Source organism: Globicephala melas, chromosome 1, assembly GCF_963455315.2.
Source record: "Globicephala melas chromosome 1, mGloMel1.2, whole genome shotgun sequence".
Lineage (NCBI taxonomy): Eukaryota > Metazoa > Chordata > Mammalia > Artiodactyla > Delphinidae > Globicephala > Globicephala melas.
This window is the reverse complement of record NC_083314.1, coordinates 129348808-129368383: the sequence shown is the minus strand read 5'-3', so window position 1 is coordinate 129368383 and position 19576 is coordinate 129348808. Positions and strand designations below refer to the sequence as shown.

The 19576-nt window shown below is 42.3% G+C and overlaps 1 protein-coding gene across 4 annotated transcripts in view; it reads right to left on the bottom strand.

The window, feature by feature from the left end:
• The window catches only part of WLS (Wnt ligand secretion mediator), a 106535-nt gene that overhangs the window by 31238 nt on the left and 55721 nt on the right, over positions 1–19576 (bottom strand). For all 4 annotated transcript variants that reach the window (XM_030865907.2, XM_030865909.2, XM_030865906.2 and 1 more), the window contains 3 exons: positions 9607–9731; positions 4616–4777; positions 2763–2899 (listed from right to left, as the gene is read on the bottom strand). In XM_030865907.2, the coding sequence (XP_030721767.1) occupies positions 2763–2899; positions 4616–4777; positions 9607–9731 (424 nt within the window). The remainder of the gene's footprint in view (positions 1–2762; positions 2900–4615; positions 4778–9606; positions 9732–19576) is intronic.

Below are 19576 nucleotides of genomic sequence, written 5' to 3'. Positions count from 1 at the left end.
GCACCACTGCAGAATGAAGGAGTGTTACATTAATCTTTCTACACAGTAACTGAACCTAACCTCCCGAATGCTCTGAACTTTATGTTGGTGCCACCTCAGATCAAGAGCTTCCTACAGTGTTTTCACCCTCCCTTGCCTTCTTAAACAGACCTCACTGAATATAATTATCTGCTCTTACCTATTCAGGTTATCGTTAACCTGATCGTTAAGAACACTCATTATTATGATATCCTCAGCAACTATAAAGTATACAAGCATATTTGTTTCAATAATACATGACTCCAAACAATATGAAATACAAATTATTTTAGCTGCTTGTTTCATTTTTATTTTGCCTTTCTCCTATTATTTCCACTTCTCTATCAAAATATCATTCATTTTGTTACTGACTTATTCACACTTTCATTCATACCCGTGATATGTTTATTAAGCACAAATCATGTACCGGGCATTTTGTTAGGGACATACATACCTAAATGAATAGCACCAGTTCTTTCCTTCAAGGAGGTATATTCAGTGGCTGAGCCAGACAAAGTGTGATAAGTAATGTGACAGAAGTGTGCACAGGCTGCTACCAGGACTTCTCACTTTGATAGAGACAGAAATTGAACTGAGTTGTGAGTCAAGATTAGGGAGGTGGAAGGGCATTCCAAGCAGAGGGAAGAGCCTGGAGGGAGGCACCGGAGTCTGGAACAGCCTGAAGCATTTGGGGTTCTGTATGTGGCACATATCAGGAAATGACAGGACATGATACCAGAGAAATAAAAAAGGCTGAGCTGGTAAAGAAACTTGCATACCTCATTAGAGAATTTGAAAATTATCTTGAAAGGACTGAGGATCCAATAAGAAGGTTAAGCAATGGAGTGACATCATTCCATTCATTCATTCAACAAATTTATATTTATTGAGCTCCTACTATGTTCCAGTCACTATTCTAAATGCTGGGGATATAGCAGTAAACAAAGTAGGCAAGAATTCTGCTCTAGTGATGCTTGTATTCAGATGGGGTGAGTGGAGGGGTATGGGAGGAATGATAATAAATAAATAGAGAATGAGTATTATGAAGAAGTATAATAAAGCAAGGTAGGAGAATGGCGAGAGATCGGGTGCAATTTAAATAAGGTAGATGGGAAAAAGCCTTTAAGACAGAAATTATAGCAGGTCCTGAAGGAAATGAGGCATTGAGCCACAATGATACCTGGGAAAGAGCACTTCAGATGAAGAGAATAGCAAGCGCAAAGGCTCCAAGGTGAGCACGTGCTGGGCACGTCTGAGAACCATCAAGGTGGATGGTAGGTGGTGCAGAGAATAGGAGATAAAATTTAGAGGTGGTGAAGAGCTGGGATCATCGAGGTTTATAGGCCAGAGCAAAGGAAATGAAAAGCCAATAGAGAGCTTTGAGCAGAGCACTGACGTCATCCAATTTCTACTTAAAAGGGAACAGTCTGGCTGCTGTATGAATAGGTTTCAGGAAGGAAAATGATGGAAACAAGAGGAGCATCTTATAGCAAATAAGAGGCTATTTCCTATAATCCAGGTGAGAAATGCGAAATCATGGTGAGTTAGATTAGGGTGGCAGGAATGGAAATGGTGAGATTTCCTGGTGTGTTGGAAGAGGCGTGTGAAGAAAGAGAAGTAAAGGATGCCTCCTACACGTCTGCTCAGCTGCTTCTGAGCAGCTGAAAGGATAGAGTTGCCAATTCCTAAGACCAGGAGGCCCCGAAGAGGAGCAAGTTTGAAGTGAGAGGAAAACAAGTGTTCTTCGTATGTGTTACATTTCTGTGTAAGTGAAGATGTGAAGTAAACAGGTAGAATATTTGGGTCTAGATTTGGGAGAATCTGAGGTTGACCATGTAAATGTAGAGTCATCCGAGTGTAGATGATTTTTTAAGACCACAAAACTAAATGAGATCACCCAGGGAAAGCAGCGTAGCTAAGAAAAAGAAGACGTCCAAAGACCGGGTCCAAAGTTGAAGAGGTCGGAAAAATCGATGGAAACAGCCATGGAGACTGAGTGGTCAGCAAAGGAGAATAACAATGAGAATGTGGAGGAGGCTCTATGAAGAAAAAGGAAGTGATCAGTTATGCCAAATGCTAACGACAAGTCAAGAAAAGCGAGGACTGAGAAATGAGCATTGCATTTGGAATGTGGAGGTCACTGGTGATTCTGTTGAGCAATTTTAATAAGGGGTTGAAGGAGCTCAAGAAAAAGCAGGAGGAGAAGATATATAGACAAGATTTTTGAGGAGTTTTGCTGTAAAAAGGAGCAGAAAATTGGTGTGGTGGCTTCAGGGGGAAGTACAAAGAGTTTTGACTAAGAATGGGAGAAGGCAGAGTGTGTCTGTGTATTAACGGGAATAATCCAGGAGAAAGGAAAATGTCAATAATGTGGGAGAGAAAGGGGCTATGTCTACAGAAACATCATCCGTCTGGCAGTGAGAGGGGTTGGGATCAGTTAGCAGCAAGGCAGTTCGTCCACTGTAATAGAGAGAAGTATCTGATGCAGAACATGGGAATGAAGAGCAAAGATACAACAGAGAGCTGGAAATATGAGAGCAGCAGAACCCCTAGGATTTAATAATAATTTGCACATGAAAGCTGAAGGAGAAAAAGGAGTCCAGGCTGATTTGCGGTCAAATCACCAGCCCAAGTATTGATAACACACTGACCACTTGAACTAGGCCCCCAGCAAAACCAGGTCCATGGCAGGCAAATCACAGGATGCCAGCGTTCCTTAAGGGTGCTCCAAAATCAGCTCTTACTTTTCCAGAAGCACGGGGGGTCGAGACATCATGGTGATCCTTCTCCAATACCACACCATAATGATGAAGATGCTGGGTGTAAGGAAGGTCTTCATGGCAAACCACACCTTGGTGAAGCCTCCATTTTGGTGAATTCCCTAGATAGAGACCAATCATAATTTTGAAGGTCAATATATCTTAGTGTTATTTTCTACCAGCAGATGCATTCTGGGGAGAGGTAAATGGAGATCTTTTTTGCTGAACTTTCAAGATCAATGAGCGCTAACATTCACAGCATGTACTGTCCTCATCCTACCCACCTGGGCCCCTCCTCGGGCACTGTAGAAATATAAATCAAAAGGCATAAAGATAGACTCACTCTATCCTAAGGGAACGATTAAGAACATGATCAAAGATTTGTCTATAAGGTTTTCATTGAAAAATTGGAGCTATCTTAGATGCCCAAAATGTTGGCATTGGTAAAACGTGTTAAGGTAAATCTGTACTGTGGAATGCTAAGCAGTACTACAAAGTATATTTATACTGTATTCACAATATACCATTAAATTTTTTTTGGTCACAAACTCTTTATGAACTCAGAGAAATGTATTATATTATCAACATCTTGAATACATATGTAACTTTACACATACCCTTGTCATTCATTGGTGAATCAATCCCAGATCTCAACACAAATATTTTCCATCACGTTTTTAATAATATGTGGGCATTCAGTAATATGTGGGTGTCTGGTTAATACACTCATTAGACAAATATTGAGTGCCTACATTGTGCCAACAGTTGGAATACGGTTGTAATGTGATTTGTTTCTATTAATACAGTATTGTTAATGATAACAACCTTTTTTTAAATTTGTTAGAATGGCTTTCAGGTTATTCCCATAAAATTTCATTATACCTTACTTGTGTTACAATATCCTTCCTTTAGTGGAGAGGAAGGGGTGGAATGGATGTCATTGCCACAGGAGTTGCATATAAACACATTCTCTCTTCAAGAAATGAAAAAGATTTTGTGGGTGCCTACTGACATAGTATGCCCATGAAATTGGTATATACATAAGCAGCAGCCACCATATTTCACAGTGAAGAAACTCTTGAAAACCACTGTATCAAAGTGCTTTTAGTATTTGCTAATGAAGATACAGAAACACTGAAATTCTGGGTTTCATGTAGAATAAGCCCAAATTAAGACATTTTAAATATTCTCAAAATTTCTTCCATGGAAAGATACATACAATTAATTTTAAAAAGCAAGGAATGAAAGAGTCAGTTGAGTATGATGGCCTTTTTTTTTGTAAGGGAAGGATTATATACACAGAGAAAAAAATTGAGGAGATACAGCATAACCTCAAAGTGGTTATTTCTCTAGATGGCAGGATGTTACAGGTAACGTTTATGTTCTACTCTGTGCTTATTTGTGCTTCTAATTTTCTAGAGTAAATATGTATTTGTTTTTTAGATGTAAAAAAAACTAAATTAGATATAAAAAGTCATGCTGCACATTCTTTATTTTCCCCTACTAAAGAGATAAAATGGAAAGAACCTAAATCACGACTGCTCCCTTTAACATTTGTGCTTGCAAGGTGAAACATGTAAAAAAAAAAAATTACTTTTATCTTGGTGTTATTCACTATATAATCATGATCATCATAATAAAATCTTAAATGGACACAATAATTGCATTACTTTCCATTTCCATGGGTTTCTTATTCTTCTTACTTCTTAATGAAATAGTTGAGACATGGAAAATTCAAGATTGAGATGGAGCGTCTTTCCAATACACATGCTCACAACCAGTGTTCTTAGCCAGTGCCCTGATGTGACAGGCTGCCTGGATCAATCAGATTCACTTACCACCAGCCGGATATCCTTAATCTCTCCAATCCCAACATTGATTTTCTTCTTCTCATTCACAGGCAGCCGGATGTTTAGAAGGTAATACTTATGAGCCACAGACCCAATTTCCATGAAAGGAAGGACGTCACATTCATAGTAACGGCCCTCATGTTCTGCGGTCTGGAAGAAGAGTGGAAGGTTTGAGGCATGGTCACTATTTCCAATAGACTATGTCTGAATTGTCTTGCCTTTGCCTCATATCACCAATTCTAAAAAGCTAATGCTTAAAGGTATACCTCAGAGGTACAGACAATAGGGTACACTGGAGGCATGGCATCTACAAGCTGCTCACAATGAAGAGTAGCCCCCACTCGCTGCAACTGGAGAAAGCCCGCACGCAGCAACGAAGACCCAACACAACCAAAAAGAAATAACTAAATTTATAAAAAGATAAAAATAAAACCCAGCCACATTCAAGATAGAACCAGAAATTTTAGGTAACAAGCAGAAATTTCTTCTATTTCGACACCTTTCTCAGCTCTTCAGTCCTCATTAGAGCCTCACGTCAGACTAACCTGGTCTACCAGGGCTACAATTTTATTTGCAGCATACCATCGGAGACGTCTAAGGCTCTGTGGAACAGTCAACTCAAATGTCCAGGAGGAAGCCCTTGCTAATGTTCATCACTTTCTTGGATGATGACTACTTATTCACATGGTTTTGGCCTGCAGGAGAAGCTACAAGAAGCTGAAAATATCTACTTTTTATTGATTTGACCAAAAAAAAAAAAAAAAAGAAGAAGCTACCCAAGGAGCCCTTGGAATTTGGGGAAGACATAGGGGGATGAAAGGAAACAATGAGATTAGCTTGCTAGAGATGACCACTCGCAATTCTCTGCCTCTAAAGCTTTCTAACTGCCCAAGAGACAAGATGGCAGAGGGAGCAGAAATTAAATAAACAAAAATTTAGCTCAGTTTCTAGAAAAGCCTATTGGACTTCCTGCCAAGCAGTTTAAGAGGTACCAGCCAGCACATGGAAGTGGAAGGTTGGCAAGTAGTACAACTTGCTTTTGAAAACTAAATTCTGCTCCACCTTCACAGGACACACGGCTATGTGTCCCAGCTGAGGGGTGGGGGAAGCGGGTAAGTATGGACACGTATAGGCAGGAGCTTCAGCAACCGAGGACTCTTCCCTGATAAAGCAAATGAGTGTCTTGTCTTCACTGCTGGGTTTGTATGCCAGCTTCAATGTTTGCTTGTTACCTCCTGATGAAGTGATGGGGGACTGATTTGGTGTTCCTGAGCCTGAATTCTCAGGGCCTCCAACATTTTTTGTAAATCTTCACAGTAAAAAGTCCAGTGGAGAAATCAAAAGGAAGATACCAAGGAATCTGTTTCTTCTGTGATCTTGGGGCAGGGGATGGGCCGGGAGGGCTCTTTACTGGACAGTCCGAGCTTAGAGTGCAATAAACAGACCTTTGTACAGGAATGGAAGACACACATGACATAAGTAGAGGTAGAGCAGGCAAATATCTTGCTTATGCACTTCCATTTTTCCCTTTCCCATTCATGGCAGACATCACTAATCAATCATGATAATTTTTCATCCTCTAAGGTCTAAGGGGCTCTTATCAGAACTACCAGCTGATTAGACACGGCATATAAGATTTTAAAAATTCTTCTGTGGAAAGGATCCTTCTTTTCCAAACCCCAGCTTCGGGTTGGATGAGTTTTCCTGTATAGATCTGTCTTCCTCTCCCCTCTGCTCCTTTCTCTTATACTTACAAATCAAGGCTATTATTAGGACTCTGCAGAACTACTGAAAATACAGTACAGGCTCTAATTCAGGCTCAGATGAAGCTGCACTCAGGAGGCTGATTACCTGCTATGGTAACAGCAAGAGGTGGGTTTTCTGATGTGTTTCCAGTCAGGGTCTTATTTATAGAAACTGAGAGTTTGAAGGAAACAAAACTTATTTAGTCTAATGCCACTGACTTGATTATGGGGCTCACCCAAGGTCCAAAAGTCATGGCAGAATTGGGTTGAGGACGTGGGTCTCCCAAGTCCAGCCTCCAGCTCTGATGCAGAGGAGGACTCTGAGTGCAGCAGGAAGAAAGGAATGCTGTTTTGCCTCAGACATGCCTGAAGGCAAGCATTGATAAGGAGGGCACTGAACTTCAAGCCAGGAGGCTGAAATTCTCGTCCTGACCTCACCCCTTGCTGGGTACCTGGGGAAGGTCATCCACCTCATTTGGCCTCACTTTCTTCCTAAGTAAAGCAAGAAGGTTTAATTATATGATCTCTGGGGTTCCTTCTAATGCCCCGTCATGGGTCTTTATGTGTCCTCCACTTCCCTGTCTCTACAGAGAGGGTAACACCATCACATGAGATAAATTTACCTAAGTCCAACAAATGAGAGAGACACACAGGGTTCTGGGATCCTGGCCTGGCCTACCTGTCTCAGAGACAAATTCACTGTATCCTGCTGGGGACTTTTCCTTATTCACTGTGGTTCTGCCTCTGCCAGTATTTAGCACATTTAGGAAGAAAGATTTCCTTCTCTCTCTTCCCCCCTCCTTTTCCTTTCCCCCACATCCCTCCACCCTCCCCCAAATCCAGCATAAGCCTGGCTAATTAGGACAAATTACAGCAGGTGGCAACTTGACTTTTTTTTTAACTTCACAATCCACCAGGGACTAAAAAGCTTTAAAGCAATTTCTCATTTAATCTTCAAACTCAAGTCTAAATTTCACTGCAATCAAAAAGCATAGATTTGATGATTCATTTCCTTCACACTTTTCAAGGTTTAATATCTTTCTTGAAAGGGATCAACACATCCTAAAGATAATTAAGCAACTGTCATTAAGAAGCAGTTGCAGTCTTCTTAACGGCCTCCCCCGACTCGGCTTCTCAGTGCCCTCTAAGTGTATACGTAAGGTGAGAAATGACTTTTCCCTTTTCTGAGGTTGATATTCCATATCCAAAAGCTTTATATCCTTTAGCTTAGACAGCCAACCAGTCTTACCTCTGAATGATGAGGTCAACTTTTAATTAATTTCCTCCATTGCATACAAAGGTCTAGAAATATTACATATCTCTCTCCTGCTACCTCCAATTTCTCTTGACCATTCATTTTTACCTATAGATTGCCCCCAAAGGCCTACCCAAAACAATTCCAGATGGCTTTTGGGTGGGGGGAACCCTATATTTGACCATTCAGCAAAGGGTCTACTGAAGTGACTTTCAAACTTTATCAAGCTTAAGAGAAGGAATTGAAATCCTGTTAAAACACAGATTCCTTGGTCCTACATGCTGAGATTTTGATTCATGGGTTTGGGGTGTGCCCTGGGAACCTGCATTTCCTACAAGCTACCAGGTGATGCTGACGCTGTTAGTCCTTAGACCACACTTCCCATAGCTCTTGTATAGGGAACCTGGGGAGGGAGAATTAACAAACACCAGGTGCCCCAAAAGATGCTTATGTGTAGGGTGCACGGTTTGCCCATGAGAGCTTTAATTTATATCTTTTGTCCTGTTGGCCCGACTGGTGAAACATGTCCCAGACTTGATTTTAAGTGATAAGGTTCATTATCTCATCTCGTGCTTATAAAAATTCCCAGGGCAAGTATTATTATCCCATTTTGCAAAGGAGAAACTGAAGCTTGGACAGTTGAAGCAAGCTTGCCTGAGGTCATGCAGTCGGTAAGTGAAACAGCCTGGAAGTGAAGCCAAGTATGTTTTGCTCCAAATCCAGGTCTTTAACTAATGTTCATGAACCTGCCCGGCCCCATCTTACTCCTCTTCGGGGCAGGACGGACAGGGCAGGGGCATGGTCCTCAGAGGCTTCAACCTGCCATTCTTACCATTCCACAGGGAACCGCAATTTTCCAGTTATAGGCAAAAGTGAAGTTAGGAAAGGCCAATGTTAGGAGAAGAGAGGAACTAAATCAGTCAACAGAGCGAGTACTACAAAGTAGCCCAAATCCTTCAGGAGCAACTGACCTGAAGATATCAAGTGACAAATGACATAATCAGGAATGTGCTTCAGTGCAGTTTGGTCTCTCGTGCATTTCATGCAAAGAAAACAAGACTATTTATGTCTGTGAAGGGACATCAGAGATCACCTAGCAGGTGGTACTCCTTGTCAACATTCTTGAGGAATGTGAGTAGCCATGAGTAACAGTAACTACGGCTCCATTTCAACTTCACAGAGACTTTCAAGGGGGGAAGGGGGTGGTGAGTGGGGAGGGGGACAGAATCTTGGGGAGGCATGTGTGAGGGCAGCATGTGGCACTGGAAAAGGGCCCCTCACTAATTCTGATTTGGTCCTTATACAGACAAATCCCACTATCCTCTGAGGGTCACTGAGTCCATGCCTGTATTTTACTTCCTGGAGAATCTAAGGCCTTTGTCCAAGAGAAAGTGTCTCCCTACTCTCAGTGAAGGATAGTGGCTTTCCTCCCCTTGGTGGTTAAATGAGTCTTCCTGGAAGAACCAAAGAAGGGAGAGTCCTAAAAGTATGTAAGAGAACTGAGAGGTCTCAAAGGAAACTAGATTTCTCCCTCAGGTCCTCTTTGTGTCTGTGGTGTTTGTTCTCTGGGATTGTTAGTCTTCACACCTGCACACTGACTTGGCAACAGAGATGCCGATGAAACAGAGAAGCAGACACATGCATGGAACCAATATGAACAGATTTGTACATCTAAAATTAACTTAGCAATGATCTTCAAACACTTTTTGTTAATATCCAAAGAACCAAGAATTTATTTTTATGGAGGTATTTCAAAGAAAAAACTAAATCACTTCAAACAGACATTCCTTCTTCTGTTCTTTCCTCCTTTGCAGGGACGTGAAATATCTACATTGCCCTCTTTTAGGACAAAGGACGGTGACTACTAACCTTTGAGGCTCATGCATGCTTAGGAACAAGAAATGTGTCTGAGCAAACGTTCCCACATACCTGGAAACCAAATAAAAAATCCCATCAACTGAGACTTCAAGGTACCCTACCTTGGGGGAGGTGAAGGTACATTTGAGTTTCCGGGGCACTCTCTCATGGGCCATTTCAGTCCACTCAGCAAACATATCATCTCGGTAAGCCAGGGAAACGTCCATGGAAACTTCTGCATTTTCTCCTGCAAGAGAAAGGATGCACAATTCAGAAACAGCTTCTGGGAAGATACTTTGGAAACAGTTTAAAAATTCTTACAGGCTCTACCATGGAAACCAATAAGACAAAAGAGACGTATCAGTTCCTATCAAATGCCAAACCTGACTCTCCAAACCTGAGGACTTAAAAGTCATAGGACGACTGTCTAAGTTGGACGTTGGGTCCCCTCCCATAACCAACTGCTCTGCCAAGGAGTCAAAGAGCATCCACTTAAAGTCCTCCAGAGGCGGGGGTCTCACTCTCTCTGAGGCAGTTCAAATGGTCAGATTCCAACTCACGGTCAGCATTCATCCTCCTTAACTTGCACCACTGGTCCTAGGTCTGCCTGTAGGAGTCCCACAGCAGATGAGATCCTTTTTCCACAAAAGTTCCTTAGGCACTTGAAACCTGCAACTCATCTGCCTGTGTTTCCTCTCCTCTCTGATAAAAATGACCAACTTTTTCAGCCACCCCTCAGAGACATGATTTAAGTACCTTGGGTGCTTTCTGCAGGACACAGTCTAGTCTGAAAGCATCCTTTTTAAAATTACTCCCAAGAAGCTCTCAAATATAGGCTCTGCTGCTTCTCAAAACCCCTTCTTCAGAGTATGGACAAAGTTAATATAAGAGGTAAAGGGTTTTTCCAAATTAAAGACTTATGCACAGACAGGAATATAATATTCCAAATTAAAGACTTATGCACAGACAGGAATATAATAATAAGTTCATAATTGTGCAAAGGAACGTTCACATACACTTCCATATCAATAAGGACCATGAATGGGTTTAACTCACCATAGAACTCATTAAGGAGATTAGAGTAATTAAAACTGCCTCTACCCATTTTGTCTGTTTTATACTCTGTTGAGCAAGTTCAAGAACAGAGGAGTCTTAATGGAGGAAAAAAAGCACAGACTACATTTCCAAAATGACCTTGGTTGGGGTTATAAGACTGGGCTCAGTTCTAGGCTCTGGAACCTGAATATCAGGTCACAAGGGAAAGATAAGAATAATTGCTGTCTGGAAAATTAGGGCTGTTCTTTCCACTGACCCAGTGTGGCCTGTAGACAATTTGACAGTGTGATGAATCCCTGGTTCTCTGAGGAAATCTAGGAAGAGAAGGAAATAATGCAGGAAAGAAGGAATTTGAGGCCATTCTGATATAGACCAAACCTTCATGAACATCAGCATCCGCTCCTTTATTAGTATCATTTAAACCCTCAGTCATTAATAATGAACTATCAGAAAAAGAAAGTAAAAAAGAAAAATCCCATTTAGAATCACATCAAAAAGAATAAAATACCTAGGAATAAACTTAACCAAGAAGATAAAAGACCTATACTCTGCAAACTATAAAATACTGATGTAGGAAACTGAAGATGATACAAAGAAGTGGAAAGATCTCCCATGCTATTGTATTGGAATAATTAATATTGTTAAAATGGCCATGCTACCCAGGGCTATCTACAGATTTAATGCAGTCCCTATGAAAATACCCATGACCTTTTTCACAGAACTAAAACAAATAACCCTAAAATTTATATGGAACCACAAAAGACCCAGAATTGCCAAAGCAATATTGAGATAAAAAGAATAAAGCTGGAGGTATCACCTTCCCAGATTTCAGACTATACTACAAAGCTACAGTAATCAAAACAGCATGGTACTGGCACAAAAACAGATACATAGATCAATGGAACAGAATAGTGAGTCCAGAAATAAACCCAAACACCTGTGGTCAATTAATCTATGAGAAAGGAAGCAAGAATATACAATGGAGAAAAGATAGTCACTTTAATAAGTAGTGCTGGGGAAACTGGACAGCTACATGTAAAAGAATGAGATTACAACATTTCCTCACACCATATACAAAAATTAACTCAAAATTGATTAAAGACCTAAATGTAGAACATGATACCATAAAGAAGATAACATAGGCAGAACACTCTTTGACATAAATCACAGCAATATTTTTTTGGATTTGTCCCCTAAGGCAAAAGAAATAAAAGCAAAAATAAACAAATGGGACCTAATTAAACTTAAAAGTTTTTGCATGCAAAGGAAAGCAATGATAAAACAAAAAGACAGCCTACAGAATGGGAGAAAATATATGCAAATGATGCAACTGACAAGGGATTAATATCCAAAATATTAAAACAGCTCATACAACTCAATATCAAAAAAACAAACAATCCAGTTAAAAAATGGGCAGAAGACTTGAATAGACATTTTTCCAAAGAAGATATACAGATGGCCAACAGGCACATGAAAAGATGCTCAACATTTCTAATATTAGAGAAATGCAAGTCAAAGCACAGTGAGATATTACCTCACACCCATCAGAATGGCTACCACCAAAAAGTCTACAAAAAACAAGTGTTGGTGAGGATGTAGAGAAAAAAGAAACTTGTACACTGTTGGTGGGAATGTAAATTGGTGTAGCCACTACAGAAAACAGTATGGAGGTTCCTCAAAAAACTAAAAATAGAACTACCATACAATCCAGCAATTCCACTCCTGGGTATATATCCAGAAAAAATGAAAACACTAATTCGAAAAGATACATGCACCCTAATGTTCATAGCAACACTATTTTCAGTAGCCAAGATATGGAAGCAATCCAAGTGTCCACCAACAGACAAATGGATAAAGAAGATGTGGTATAAATATATATATATATATATATACACATATATAAATACACACATACACACATAAGCACACACAACGGAATATTACTCAGCCATAAAAAAGAATGAAGTTCTGCCATTTGCAGCTATGTGAATGGACCTAGAGAATATTATGCTTTGCTTATGTCAGAGAAAGACAAATACTATATGATATCACTTATATGTGGAATCTAAAAAATAATACAAACGAATGTATATAGCAAAATAGAAACAGATATAGAAAACAAACTAGTGGTTACCTGCAGGGAGAGGGAAGGGGTGAGTGGCATGTAAGGGGTATGAGATTAAGAGATACAAACTGCTATGTATAAAATAAAAAAACAACAAGGGTATGTTGTATAGCATACGGGATTATAGCCATTATTTTATAATAACTGTTAATAGAGCATAATCTGTAAAAAAAAAAAAAAAACCTGAATCTCTATGCTGTATATCTGAAACTAATATAATACTGTAAATTAACTACACTTCAATGAAAAATTAACAAAAGATAATAAATCTGTCAAACATGGTGAACTGGCTACTTATGTTTTCCTCCTCTCACTCCTGAAACTCCCAAAAAAAACCAAACAACAAACAAAAAAACAGTAAAAGAACACAAAGGATATTAAATCACAAGGGGAAAAAAAAATGGTAGTGACATGAGCAAACCAGAGACTGCAACAATTTTTTCGAAGATGAAAAACAGATGAAGTAGGATTTCCTGACAGCCACAGAGATGGGCACAGCCGAAACTCCATGGAAGGGATATTTTGGAAAAGTGAGCCAACATGTCCAACAGACCCCCAAGCCACTCAGAACTGGAAAGCACTAGGTGTGACATAAGACAGAAGAGGCAAGATGCTGACAACGGGGTAGTGGGGTCAAAGTCTGTACACAGAATCGCTGGAACCCCAGTTCTCATCCATCTTCCCATCTCCACATAGTCCAGGAGACTCTGGACTTGAGGACACCAGGCTGTGCAGAGACCCAGGGCTGAGAATGGATAATAAGAGTCTGTATAAGAAACTGTGGAACGCCTGGCTTGGCAGAAGCAATGCTCAGAGTTTGTACATCCTCTTGGTTAGGAACCAGAATGGCTACAACCGTTTGTCACTTGGCAGCCTCAGTGGTCCAAAGAAAGAACTGAGCAGAGCTCCCATCTGTGAGTTGAATATTAGGCACCAGGGTACCTCCTTTTCATTTCTAACATTGTAATTAGGAATTGGGACTTTCAACTCTGTCTAAAGGGCACTTCCAGAACCACAGAACTCAACAGTATCAATCTGAAAGGTATAAAGGAAGTTATCAATTCTCATATTGCGCTCCTTGGAGGACCAGGGTTCAGAGCAGCACCGGCCTTAGGCACAGCACAGCAGGAGGGGTCCTGAATCTGGGCGCCACACTTTTCAAGGGTCCCGCTCGGTCTGGCCCTTTTCCAGCTGTTCTCTTCCTCTCCGGATGAGAAGACCCTGAAGTGAAGAGGACATGTTCATCAAGAGCCTAACCCCTTCCGCAATTTTTAGAACATGGTCCAGGAGCTCGGGACCCCAGAATAGGTACCCAGACAGCTCTGAGCCTACTTCCACATCGTGGGACTGGGGGGGACCTCTTCCCCAGATCTGGCCTCCCAGAGGGAACTACACGACTGCTTGTGCACCCTTGGGCTCAGGAGTGCTCAAACGGCTGCTGTTTGGAGGAGGATACAGACAGAGACTGAGCTTGGAGGGTGGGGTGTCCACACAGAAACACACTCTTTGTATGGGATGGAGCCAGGGGTGGGAAGAAAAGACATCTAGAAGCCCACACTCCCTGGTCCATCACATTTTTGGCACAGAATTCCAAGGCATCCAAGAATCTTAAATTCACATCCAGACTTCCAGTGCATTACAAAAGTAAATTTGTTACAATTGGATGATAAGACTTATTTGGTTTAATAATTTGGTAAGCCAAGTTTATCACTTTAAAAATATTTAGACATGTGGCAGCCATGCCTTCATAAGTACTCTTACCTTGTACCCCACAAATGTTAGGAGTGGGCCTGGTACAGAGCAGGTGCCTCAGGGAGAGAAAGGGCCAGACAGACTGGCCTCCTGGCCTGATCCAGCTTTAAAACTTATTGCCACCTGTTGGGAATCCCCAGACTGTTTTAAAATATGCTGTTAAAAACAAACAAAAGGGGTTTCCCTGGTGGCGCAGTGGTTGAGAGTCCACCTGCCGATGCAGGGGACACGGGTTCGTGCCCCGGTCTGGGAAGATCCCACATGCCGCGGAGCGGCTGGGCCTGTGAGCCATGGCCGCTAAGCCTGCACGTCCGGAGCCTGTGCTCCGCAACGAGAGGGGCCACAACAGTGAGAGGCCCGCGTACCGCAAAAAAAAAAAAAAAAATTTAAACACTGTTTTCGTGTACAATTACTCTGTGTTAGGCCCTCATGACTTCCGTGCTTTCATTTAAATGACCTCATGAAACAACTTATAAAGTGGGCATGGATATTTCCTTTTGATTAGTGAGTAAACCGAGGTCCTCAGATATGAAGTGACTTGCCTGAAGTTGTATTATTGTTGGTAACATGAGAAAGAGAAGTATTTTGAAACTGTCTTAAAAGACAACCATCTTATTTGTATGGCGTAAAGAAAACTGGGTAACTTGTGATGAAAGAAGCCCCTCAAACTAGTCACAAAATATGAATAGGTAGGTCTTTAATAAAAGCAAGTCTCCACGTGTACACTGTCCCCTTCGGTCATCACACCCATCCTATAAAGAAGTTAGTTATATAAATTGTCCAAGAGTACATGGCTAGTAATTGCAGAGCTGGGCCTTAAACCTCAGTCCGGATCACCCCAGACCCCACCACCCTCTGTTACCTTTGTTGGTAGAAACAGAATTCAAAAGAAACTTAACAGTTGAATCAAACACACTGCGTGCAGAGACCACTCAACTCTGACCAAACACAACTTTCTACGGGAGAGAAACACACCACTACTTCAGAAAACTGACTGGAGGAGTGTGATGCGACCCCCCCCCCCCGCCCCGTCCCAGCGTGGAGTCGGAAGCCTGGCGACGGTTGTGTTCATGTTGTGGATCTGGCCCTAACCAGGTGTGTAGTCAGGGACAGAAGTGAGCCCCGTGGACTGGGGGCAGCTGCTCCAGCCATCATCGTAAGGCAGCACAGGTCTTCCGACCAGACCTGCTGCTTCTTTCAAGAGAAGCCAGAAATGCAGATGGTTATACAACATCTCTCAATCTTTACATGTCAATAACCAATTCGCTAAAAATGAAAGGAAACAAAATCTCTGCGCAGGTCAGCTAATAAGACATCAGGCAAGCTGTGTCATTCTTTGGGGGGACACTTTTCCTACTCCCCCCACACCGCCGTTCTTTTCTTTCCATTTCAGCATTAGGCGAAGTTCTTTCTAAAGCTTTCTATTTTGGTTCATGAACTTTACCACATACCCTGCCTAATCCTCACACATCACCTCCTTACTTCCTTTGCCATCTGGGGGCAGGTGTTATCATTCCTGTTTGTGAGGCAGAGAAGCCAAGACTCGGAAAGCTTCACCCCTAGAAACATCAGACGCTCAAGCTTCTAGAGTTTCATGGCGTATAGTTCTTACAGAAACCACAGGGAGAATGGCCGGTTCAAGTGGCCCTCGAGCCTTCCCTGGCTGGACTCTGTGATCTCCCCTACCCACCCTGCCATGAACATTCAGGTTCCTTACCCTGCTGGAATAGGACTTGCCTCCTAGGATTCTGTGATCATTAAATCAGTTACTACATGAAAAATCCTTAGAATAGTGCAGAAAGCATGAAGGGTTAGCTATTGTTTTTATCATTTTATTAGGGAAGTGAAAGTCAGTCTTATACTTACTTTAATTCAAAATAATTACCGGGTTTCAGGGACATGGAACCTCCCACTATGAACCCGTATCCAAACCTGGAACACAAAACTCAGAAAAAGGAAAACACTGGGCAGAGAAATACAGCAAAGCTGTGAAGTCAGCCACCAGAATCACTTCCTCTTCTGTCTCCAATGGACTCGGAAACAAAGTTCAGCTTTAATGACTATGTTGCATGTAATAAAACACTGGTCTCATGACACCCCTCCCCTCTCCACAGAGATAATGAAAGTAAAGCATCCGATTTGAGCTCCCAGGGAGAATGGCAGGAAGGCCAAGGCTACCTCTGGCACCTGGAGAACCTTCCCTATAAAACAAGGATGCTGGTTATACCAGTTCCATGGGGTAAAGTTGTGAAGTATATCAGCATAGGGCATTTATAGATTTGAAATGCATGGTTTTCCACACCTAAACGAGACCAGCAGCTTTGCTATCCTGTGGGTTGTCGGAGCCTCGCGTTTCTCAAATGGCTTTGGAGACACATTTTGGTTGCAGGGAAGATCCATTCTCAATACTGGGAAGGGAGGTGTGGAAAGGCACACTTGGTATTTCCATCCTGTTATGGTAGCAGTGCTCTGATGTGAGGAACCTGCACTCCAGGGTTCCGGAGAAGCAGACCCAGACTGCAGAGTATCATTACAAGCAGAAAGATCTGTGCCTTTCCATATTGGGAAGTATAGACCAATCATATCCTTAAGAAGCATTTATCTCTGTATGAGTTAAAACGCCCTGCCCTGGGCTTCGCTGGTGGCGCAGTGGTTGGGAGTCCGCCTGCCGATGCAGGGGACGCGGGTTCGTGCCCCGGGAAGATCCCACATGCCGCGGAGCGGCTGGGCCCGTGAGCCATGGCCGCTGAGCCTGCGCATCCGGAGCCTGTGCTCCGCACGGGAGAGGCCACAACAGTGAGAGGCCCGCGTACCAGGGGCGCGGGGGTGGGGGGGGGAACAAACGCCCTGCCCTTCATGAGAAAAGTGTTTGCCAATCAGTTTTCTGAAGACAAGTGGAAGGCCAGAGAGGTGAGCCAGTCCTTAGCATAAGCCAAAAACGGTGGGGGGACAAATAGCTAGGAAAACAGTGTGAGCACCTCAAGAAACCTAGGGCAGCTGCTTAAGGTAAGAATGGTCCCTGGGAGGAGGGGCTAAAGTGATGAAAGATGAGCATTCCTTGAGGAAAAAGAAAGAAAGTAATCAAAATGCTTCTTACTTACACTTTTAGAAACAGGTATTTGCCAGCCAGGATAGTACAAAGAGCTTGGCGGCCAAACAGATCTGCTTTTCAATTTAATCTTTATGTCTTCCTAGCTAAGAGACCTGAAATGTCTTAGTTTCCACCTCTGCAATATAGAAATAGTGGGACCTACTTCTCAAGGCTGTTGACAGGACCACTTGGCATATAGGTACTTAAAAATACTCACTCCCTTTCCATCCAGTCCTAGGATGGTTATGTTATATTATTGATCAATTAACTGGAAATAAAGGGGAAAAGGGGGAGGACAAGTTACATTAAGAGTTATTAAAGAATTATTTTATGGTTGTCAAAAGCTTTCCAGTTCCCTAAGAAACCTTGATTTCCCTGGGCCCTTGTTCTGGGAAAGAATTAAAGAGATTTCAAAATGCTCAGATGCATTCCCACGTTACATAGGGGAGCTACCAGTCACCAGGTTTGTTTGGGTAACCTCAGAAGGAGGCTGTGCAGACCAGCCTCCTCCCAGCCTCCTGCAGACATATAATCTGGGGTTATTTATGCCAGCATTCCTACCCTGATCAAAAACTCCCTGACCTGGCTTGTATTTTCTTGACGTTTTCAATTAAGGAAATAAAAAAACCAACCCTGTCCAATATCCACCGTGAGGTCTGGCAAAAATGGACTCAGCTAATTATAAATTTGGTCTCCGCTGTTTTCTTAAGATGCCCTAGAGGCCTGCGTGTAAGCAGTTATAAAATGAATGAGTACAATTATTTCGCAAACCAGCCTAACAGTTTAGTTCACACCACCTCTCTCATTTTTCCCCCATCACGTCAAGCATTCGCGTTGTGGAGAAATATTTTCCACATGTAGGAAGACATTTTTCTAAGCATCATCAGAATGATCCCTTGCTATATTCTGAAGCAGTATCTCCTAATTGAAGTAAGCTGTCTATGAAACATGACTAGGGCATAGGGGAATGTTCCACACATCAGGCCCTTTGCAGTTAGAAAACATCCACTCACGATATTGCACCCTACTGGACTGCTTAAAGGCTATACATTTGGAAAAGTAGCTGGGGCATCAAATGTTTTGTAAACAAATGAATCTGCAGGACCACAGAATATAGAACAAATACATCCTGGTGTTCACTGGGTTGTAGAATAGCCCCTTCCCCTTCCAACTCAGCTCACTTGCCCTGAGGGGTCTCATCTGCTCTTGGGACACCAGCCACCTCTCAAGTTCAGATTCCTCTCCTAAGTTTCAAATCTGCACGCTCACTACCCACTGGATGGCTTTATTTCTGTGGTTCAGAAAAGAAAGCCAAACCACCAGATCTGGTCAATTCTCTCAGCTCATCAAGTCTTGCAGATTTATCCCCGTCTCTCTCCTCACCACCACTCCTCGTGTTCAAGGTCACCATCATTTCAGGTCTAGATGACACAAACACATGCCCCATGCCTGTGTTTCACACTGTAGCCAGATAGATGATTTCTGAGATACTTTCAATGTCTTTACATTACCCTCAGTCTAATGTTGAAACTCCTTAAATGGCATGAGAGACTAAGATCTGACTCTCGGTTAGCATCCCAGGGTCTCATCTCGCAAACTCTTCCCTATTCCTGCCTCCCCAGACTAGTCACCTTAGCCCGCCATCCTGCCTCCAGCCTGGAAGATGGGTAAGAGTTCAGGCTCTGGAGAGAGGCAGCCTGGAATCATGGCCCACCTTGGCCACTTGGTGGCCAAGTAGGCAAGGTGTACAACAGTAGGCAAGCCACTGAACTTCTCTCTCTATAAAAGGGGGAGAACAGCATGCCCATCTCCTATGGTTGTGAGGATTAAATGTGCTAATCACTCAGCACAGCCCTGGCATACAGTAAGCACTCAGTAAATGCTGACTGCTTTTTTAAGTCTGCTACTCAAGGTTACCTACACTTACTGCACTTGGGGTCCCTGCTTGCATACCAGGTTTTTAATAGGTGTCCCCTTTAAGAGGATGAATTACAAAAGAGCTTCTTTGCCTCTGGGCTGCAGACAGTACTCTGCAGATAGTGCTTGGCATTCCCACTCATGCCAGAAC